General features: G+C 40.5%; 1 protein-coding gene and 1 pseudogene across 2 annotated transcripts in view; both read right to left on the bottom strand.

The window, feature by feature from the left end:
- Positions 1-1,625: 1,625 nt before the first annotated feature.
- Positions 1,626-6,503, bottom strand: LOC101416915 (archaemetzincin-2-like; annotated as a pseudogene).
- PHEX (phosphate regulating endopeptidase X-linked) overlaps positions 3,932-8,509 on the bottom strand; it is a 241,879-nt gene continuing 237,301 nt past the window's right edge. For both annotated transcript variants that reach the window (XM_004450363.4, XM_071213373.1), the window contains exon 22: positions 3,932-7,277. In XM_004450363.4, the coding sequence (XP_004450420.1) occupies positions 7,175-7,277 (103 nt within the window). In that variant the 3' untranslated portion in view covers positions 3,932-7,174. The remainder of the gene's footprint in view (positions 7,278-8,509) is intronic.

Raw genomic sequence — 8,509 nt, 5'->3', positions numbered from 1 at the left:
CAAGTGGAAAAGCATAAAACAAGAATATGATGAGTGCATTTTTCATCACATAGTCAATGAAGAAGTAGATACACACACACACACACATATATATACACATACATAAATTCTCTAAAAATGCTGGAAAATATCACACTTTTCTTCCTTGCACAATATTTTATTTCATAGGATATTTTATTCAACATCGTATGGGATATAGTTTAAAAGCTTAGAATATATTGTAAATCCACAATCAAGCCAGAGAATCTTTTATTGAGTTACCTTCCTAATTGAGGCAATTAACAAAACAAAATACACATTTAAATGAAAGATGTATCTAAACCATTCAGGAATAATTGAAATTATAGATCACAAATTATGGTAATACTTTTGTGGTGCTCATTTCCGGGCTCACTTTGGTGGGTTTATTAAAGCACAGTATTGTCAGATCACAGGGAGTATCTCATTTTCATTTTCATATCTCCAATCCTAAAGGGGATTAAATTATCCAATTAAACTGTTAATTAAAAAGACTCCTACAGAATAAACTGCAGGCTACCGATGGCATGCTAAATTTTCACTGTGCTGTGCTCAAAAGTGATTTTCTAAATTCAGAAGAGCTCAAAGTTCCAGGCCTGTATTTCACTTCAGAAAGTGTGGCTGACATTGCTAGCAGAGAGCCAGACCCACTTCCACTTTTCTGGGCACACAGCTAGACTCCTGTCTAGCACACCGCTAGACTCCAGTGAAGTTTGACCGCAGGACTGAGTGAAAATCATGTAAACAACTTGCAGGACCCAAACCTTCCCCTCAATGTCTTCCATGGCCTTTTGCCCTCCACCCGCTCCTCGCAGATGAGGATGGGCGCCTGACCATGTATTGAATATGGCTGAATCACAATATGCAAGGAGCCTCTGCTCCTGAATCACCCACCAAATTGTGTGTAATGAAAATAAGAAATAAGCTCAAATTGGGTTAAGCCATTGAGATTATCTGTTTCAGCAGCTAATGTAGTCTTCATTAATAAAGCAAGCAAGTGAACTGAGAGACACGCAATCACTTTAAGCCTAATTAGCCTCCTTCAAATTTTGACCAAGGTCACTTAGTTATACATCTAAACACCTAAGCTGTGGGTACCATGATCTCCTGTGGGTCACCCTCTGGGAGTGGCAGGCCCTGGTTCGCCAGGGAATTGAGAAGAACAACCTCAAAGGAAGTTACTGGTCCTTAGCGGAGCCTCCCGTGCCTGAAATTGGAATCATGCATGTCTTGGTGGGAGTGCACGTGGTCTGGGCCATCACCAAAGACCAAAAAGTAAGCGGGACCTTCGCGGCTGGCTCTGACCTCCCGATTCAGGTGTGACTGTGTGTGGCTTTGTTCTTGCACGTGTGGCCTGCACCCATTAGGGCTGGCGGGCACCTGCCGCGCAGCAGGCCTCTGCTGACCTTGGCCTGGATGGGAGTCTCCCTCCTCCCCCTGCGCCCCGCCCCCATACCAAAATGCTACTCACCAGGTCACAGTAGTTTGAGTCACCAGAAGCCAGCGCCTTGCCTCCCCTTCTCCCACTCCATGCTTGCCACTTTTTAATCCCTCATAGGCAAGTCACAATACCCTGCACTGGCTTCAGGTGAAAAAAAGAAGTCCAGGCATTTGATTTTAATTACTCCTATTTGAAGGTCCTTATTTTTGGAGAATAGCAAGGCATTTTATTATCCACTCTCTCCATTCCTTAAAGGCTTCCACAGGTTTTGGCAAATGCTCATCATCCTCATGACTATGTTTCGGTGTTTCTCCAGCTATGTCAACAGATTCATCATCAATCCAGCTCAGCCGCGCTTTGATCTTTCTACAATGCTGAAGCCGATAGCACACTGCAACTTGTGTAAACAGATGGGGCAGAGGTTTAGAGGGCGGTGGGCAGCTTCTTCCAAGTGGTTGGAGCCTTGCTAATGGCATGAGAGCCACTGGCAGTGTCACAGTCCAAATATGTGTCCAGTCTCATGGGTTAAAGTCTCACAGGATCGAAGCAGCAAAATGCTGGTGATTTCAGGAATATAATAGTTATCAAAGACTGAATAGTCACTCAAAGATGTTTTCCGGAGCTGCTTTGCCTTGCCTTCATAGTGTGAGCTATAAAAACCATTGCCATACCTGGCAAAGCTAAATATCCCCATACCATCTGTCAAAGAGGCTTGTCCAAAGACAAAATTCCAGGAGTCTCTTGGCTAAAGATCGATCATTGTTATCCCCACAATACAGAAGGCATTTCTAGGCTTCTTTTTTAAGAACTTCAGGTTGTCCCCTGCATGAATTTGTAAGTTTTGCATGTTATCATTGACTCCAAAGGAACACTTCATTGTAGAAACAGGAATCATTTCTAGGAGTTTTACTATCAAGCCATAGAAAAATGCCTCTCAGTAGCCCTTGAGCCATCTGATATATTTTTCGCTGATAATTCTGGTGATCCTTAGAGATCCAATGGGCTGTATATAAATAGTGCAATGCTTTGGAGAGGGTTTCTTTCTGGCAAGATCACTGAAAAACCTTTTAGATCTTATAAAGCTATAAGATCTTTAAATCTTACGAAGCCTATCATATAGACCATAGCAAGAGAGAATCTAGCCTTCATGCCTCCATTCCTCCAGAGCCTCTCCTTCCTGTTCTTTTCCCAGAGATCACTCATAAACTGTGTTATCTCTATACATCTCGTCTTCTAACATTACCCTACACAGAAAATTCTTACTCCAAGGATCAGCTCAGAAAACTAGAGTAAAATCAAGGGGTGCACCAGCAGGCCATACTCAGCCACTTATTACCCACCAGCTCTGCATCACCTCTGATGTCTAGATCCACTCTATGATGCTATACCACACTGACTACACAAAAGGTTGGCCTAGACCCTGGAAACAAGTACTTTTCCAGATCTTAGAACATATCAGTGCCAGAAATATTTAAAATCATTAACAGGGGACTCTCCCTGCCAGCCTAACCCCAAATTCTGCATTGGTAAATTAGTATGAATTCTATGCTATGCCTCTGGATTGGGCTCGGGCAAAGAAACTGGCCTTCCATTTCTAGTTCAGTATGCCACAGCTGCTGACTTACATTCTGGAAAGAAAAACAATGACCACGTTGCAAATCTCTATGGAGAAAGTTACCTCATTCAAATGCCATTTCCAGTTCTGTGAAAGGGCACTGGATAAAGAGGCTCCAGTAGCATGAGGGCAGCCATCTTAGAGAGTCGCAGTGAGTTTGAAGCAAAAGCAAACAGAAGGTGAATGTGGGGCACCCAGGAATGGTCAAGTGGATTTCCAGAGATCTGGGCAGAGGGAGCACTGACAGTGTCACTAGGGGAGAGTTGAATACTTCCTTCTCTGTGCTCCAAACGTAAGCCAGTGAAATTGTATACCATCACATTTACCACTCCATATGGTCATTGTAAAAGTGTACATACCCATCTCCCATGTTAGAGGGGACTATTCACTCAAGTCTGGAGGTTGTATATCATCCCTCTGAATACAGCTAGCTCAGTCACTGTGTGTTGAATGACTATAAATTGACTAGATTGTTAAAGACTGGTGGCAGCACAGAGAGATACTTTGTTTTAATAGGAACTGTAATGTTTACTGTCACTTTTGCAAGACCAGCCCTATCATGGGTGATAATTTCCTCAGTGGCCTCCCTTTTCCTCAATAGAAATATTATTGCAAAGTCAATAAGCCACAGCTCCTGACTTATATTCTGGAAGAAAAAACAATGACCAATTTGCAAATCTCTCATTGTCTATGGAGAAAGTTACCTCATTCAAATCCCAATTTTCTAAACCAAAAAAGCAATTATACAGTGCTTCATATGTCTTTTCTTTTTGACAAATATCACTGTCTAAAACAGGACTAAATATATAATAGATGTAATAGGTTTCAATATTTTAAAAAAGGAGAGAAACAGAAAATCTTCAAACAACTTTTATTGTCCTTGCAATAATTGTTCACATTGTTTCATGAGTAGGGGAAGAAAATACACCCAAACAAGTCCCACAATGAACAGTTAGATATAAAATGCATAATCCAAGAACACTTTCCTCCAAACCACTGGTGACAGGAATGTTGTGGTATGAAATAATCGTATATTCTTCCATAAGTCAATATGAAACTGAGGCATTGGTAAAAAATTATCAAGGAATAAGCTATCAAATGCTATGTGATTATAGAAACACTGACTGAATAAATGTAGTTAAAAATGGGGTAGTCTAAGGGATGAAAGTTAATTGAAAAGTCAGGAGCCCAGAGCACAGGGGCTCTGCCTTCCTGGGTCTGGGATACTTGACAAGCTATTTCATACCTCACCACTTTTCTGGTATGGGCATATCCTGTCTAGCAAGCCATGGCTCCTAGTTGCTTCTTAGCGATGCTCCAGGGCTAAATACGATAAAATTTATGGGCTATGCTTTAAGCTCCATCGAGGAAAGGCACTGAATAAACTTCAGGATAGTTTATGAATCCTGAGCTTGCATTAGTCATGGCTAAGTCCATCTTATAACAAGAAAAAATGGAATTAGAAGGCCAGTGCTGGGCACTCAGTGGAAAGCTCAACAAACTTTGGGCAATGATGATTAGCCCAGACAACACCACTTTATATATAATATCCTTTACTAATCTTGTAGAAATTCACAAAAACCCAACTCCTTCCAATGCCCAGACAATTCTTCACTGGCAGAACATCTGGTATATGAATCAGAGAAGCATGTTATGGCAGCCTTAGTCTGAGTTCCAATATCTAATTTCCTTTTAATTTACCATAATTATTTTTGTAGAACTTCATGGCCCAACTCCAGTGGGGCTGCAAAGCAAGGATTGCCAAAATGCTGTCTTCTCTTCAGAGCCAGCCTCGTCCTACTTTTTCCCCTTCCCTTCCAAATGCATTTTACCATCTTCCCTCTACCACTTAAGCAGTGTCTCTTTCTTTTAGCAATCTGTACTGAAGGGAAGGGAGAAGTGTGTAATTTGAAGTTTGAAACACAAGTACATGTTTGGAAATCCAATCCCACTAGAGAACTGTTCTAGCTAGTAGTGATGCTTTTGTATTGCTGCTTTTGGTTTATTTGTTTTGTTTTAATAATGGCCATCCTAGGTCCAACTTTCAGTATAACTGAGATACATCAACTGAAAGTAATCAGGACAAGGTAATCATGTCATTTAGAAGCTGCAAGGGCCCCAGCTGATCACCAAGCAGTTTTCCTAAAGCAGCAAGCTACTTAACAATTTCTATATCCAAAGCCTTAATTCTATGTTTTTACCAAACACTTTCCCTGACCTGCAGGAATATGTTTATTCAGAGTTTAAAGAGAAATCTAGAAGGAAAATACTATTCATATAAGCAAAAAAAACTCAGCTATTTTAAATGCCCAAGTACAGGAATCAAACAAGGAATATCTTCTATGTCTAAACCAAGTCAGAATGATTTTTCCAGGGAAAAGGCATATAAATTTCCAGCAGCCCTGATCTAATGCTGCTTGTTTTTAGAAACTAAGGTCACATTAAGCCATGGTTAAGAGGAGAGAAAGGGAGCTGCCCTTCAGAACGTGATCCATTTGGAGAGGAGGAAGTCAAGGGGAAAATCACTCTGCTCTGACTAACGCAGTGCAATTGTTTTCCTCATGATGGTGCTTCTCCATTTTTCTCGCTTTAGAAGTTCCCATGGTTACAAAAACACGTGGTACACATGCCTTAAAAAATACACACACACACACACACACACACATATATATATATGTTTATATTTAAAGAAAGAAAAAGGATGGCAGATCCCAAGTATTCAAAACGGCCTCCTGTGCCTCCCTGAATGTAGTATTCCGTCTTTGACATGTTCCTATTGGCCCACCTCTCCCAGCTCTTCATGCACAATGGTCATTACTATTTTATCCTCCACATGCACTGACAGAGAGGAGGAGTTTGCTAAAAAGGAAAAAAGCTCTGAGGAGCAAAAACATAGCACTACTCTTTCTCACAGACTCTTTAAAAGACTTGAAGAGTAGAACTTAATTTCTTTGGACTATGCAGGGAATTTTAAATTGAATCAATATATTCTAAAATGTCTTCAATCAAGAAATTTTTCAAAAAGGTTTTTTAAAAGAACACTGAGCCCAAACAGAAGGGCACTTTGCTTCCTTGTGTGCTTTGTCCCTTTGCACCAAACGGAAATGAAAGCCACACACTCCTAACGGGGAATGAGAAAACCATCTTAACACTGCTCATTTCAGAAACAGGAGAATGCATGTATCTGAGGGCAATAAGGTAGACAGGAATTGGGCTAAAGAAAAGTGTCTGGCCTGAAGATTTTCCAGCAGACATAACCACTGAGGTTCGGAGAGACTATCAAATTTTAGAGATTTCATCTCCTAGCTTCCTTGTTGCTGCATGACTAGGAGCTTTGACATCTTCTGGGACTTGCAGAAACATATCCTTTTTTATCTAATTGACAAGCTCAAATCCTTACCAAGTAGCCTTTTTGCTAGCTTTGTTCATGCTGACTCACACTGGGCAATCAGCTACCATACACACAAGCGATGAGGCAAGTTTTCATTCCAAAAGGATCCAAAGTTGAAGGCAAGCACTACATCAAAACACTGAAAAATGAAGAAGCAAAATATTTCTATTTTAGCTATATTAGAGTTACAAAATGCTGTCTAATGACTGTGCATAAAATCTAGCACTGCATTCTGCAAAGCAGTAAGGCCTCCCAGGTATCCAAGTACACGTCTTCGTCATTGAGGGTTAAAAGTTTGATTGACTGAAATTTTTAATGGATGCACTCTACTTTCCTATTTGGGCTCCCTGAAAAGTTGTAGATTAAAATGGTGTGTACAACTTAGTTGTAACCAACACACTGAAATCACCAACAGCAACAATTCAGCATATAGCATGTTAACAAAAGTAAACTAGGGATTTATTTTTGTTAGTTTGGTTTTCTAAAGAAACATACTTGGGTTTGTTTCTTGTGTTCCATTTTTTAAGCTTGAGAACTGAGAGCAGATACTGTTTAGATTCAAGCAGGTCACCTACACAAATAATGAAAATGCATTAAATATGAAAGTCCTCTGGGCAATATAGGTCTAAAGCAGCAGGAGAGAAGTACTCAGTGTGGCATCTGATGGCACTGTACAGCACTCTCAGGATGGCATAAGCCAGAGATCCAGCTACCAGAGTCGGCAGGAATCCATGCCTCTGTTCATCGTGGCATTGGGTGGACAGTTAAAAGCTTTCTGGAATTCTTCAAAGTTGCTAATGGCACCATTGACTCTGCAAAAGATATGTCAAAGTACAGGTCATTTAATTCTTACATATCAGCAGGCTGTGGACAGAATTGTAGCAGTGTATTGCTAAAAGGGCTGTTGGCGTTTATTTACTCTGTTTACAGGGGAGGTAACTGAAGTCCTAATGGTTAAGTAAGTTTCCAAAGAAATGAACAGAGCTGAGACTGACTGAATGCCAGGCAAATGTGCTCCACTACCTTTCCTACATTGTTGCAGGAAAACTAGGAGTTCTGAGTGACAGAAAACCCCACACGGCACTCGGAGAGGCAGAGGAACAAATTTATTACGTGCGGGCCCAGAAGAGAGTTAATCTCCAAATTCTGAGCCCTGTTTTTCAGTTTTCATAGGTTTATATAGGATTTTATGCAGGACTGGCATGGCTCTTGCTCATTGGCTAATGCGTTGCTAGGGAAAATTTTGCAAGCGGGGTTGCAGAAGCAGAAGGCAGGTGCAAGGTCATGCTTTCATGGGCTGATTTACAGAAGTGGGGGGCAGGAGTGGTTCGTTAGATTACAGAAGCAGGGGGTGGGCAGGAGTGATTTGTTTGATAGTCTCCTGCAAGGCCATGTTCTCACGGGCTGATTTACAGAAGCAGGGGGCAGGAATGGCTCGTTAGATAGTTTTGCAAGGTTATACTTTATTATTTCTCAACAACATGATCAGATTCCTATAAAACTGTATCATCACCAATAGTTAGATTTTCTAACTATTTTTTCAAATTTACCTTGTTATAGAGGTTATAACTTACATACAATAGTGTGTGCAAACCTTAAGTGTAGGGCTTATTAATTTTTTCATGTGAAATGCCCATGTTACCACACTCAGATCAAGACACAGAACACTCCCAGCACCCAGAAAGCTCCCTTGTGTCCCCAATCAATAATACAGCCCCAAGAATAAAAACTATTCTGACCACTATCATTATAGTTTTGCCTGCTTCTGAACTTCATATAAATGGAATCACACAATAGGGACTCTTTGTCTCTGATTTCTTTTGCTCAACATTATGTCTATAAGAGTCATTCATGTTGTTGCCTTTCCAAATAATTTTAAAGAACTCATTCAATCTAGAAAAAAAGACTTTCTCTAAATTCCTATTAGGTTTGGAGGGTCATAGTTACCTAGAATTTGCTTCTTGCAACAATCAACTGATGAATGGTATCTAGTTGTTATAGATGAGTAATTCTTTAAAAGCAGTTAGCTCCAAAATCTGATATT

Source organism: Dasypus novemcinctus, chromosome X (genome assembly GCF_030445035.2).
Source record: "Dasypus novemcinctus isolate mDasNov1 chromosome X, mDasNov1.1.hap2, whole genome shotgun sequence".
Classification (NCBI taxonomy): Eukaryota; Metazoa; Chordata; class Mammalia; order Cingulata; family Dasypodidae; genus Dasypus; species Dasypus novemcinctus.
The sequence above is the reverse complement of the archived record's forward strand: the minus strand, read 5'-3'. Positions and strand labels throughout refer to the sequence as shown.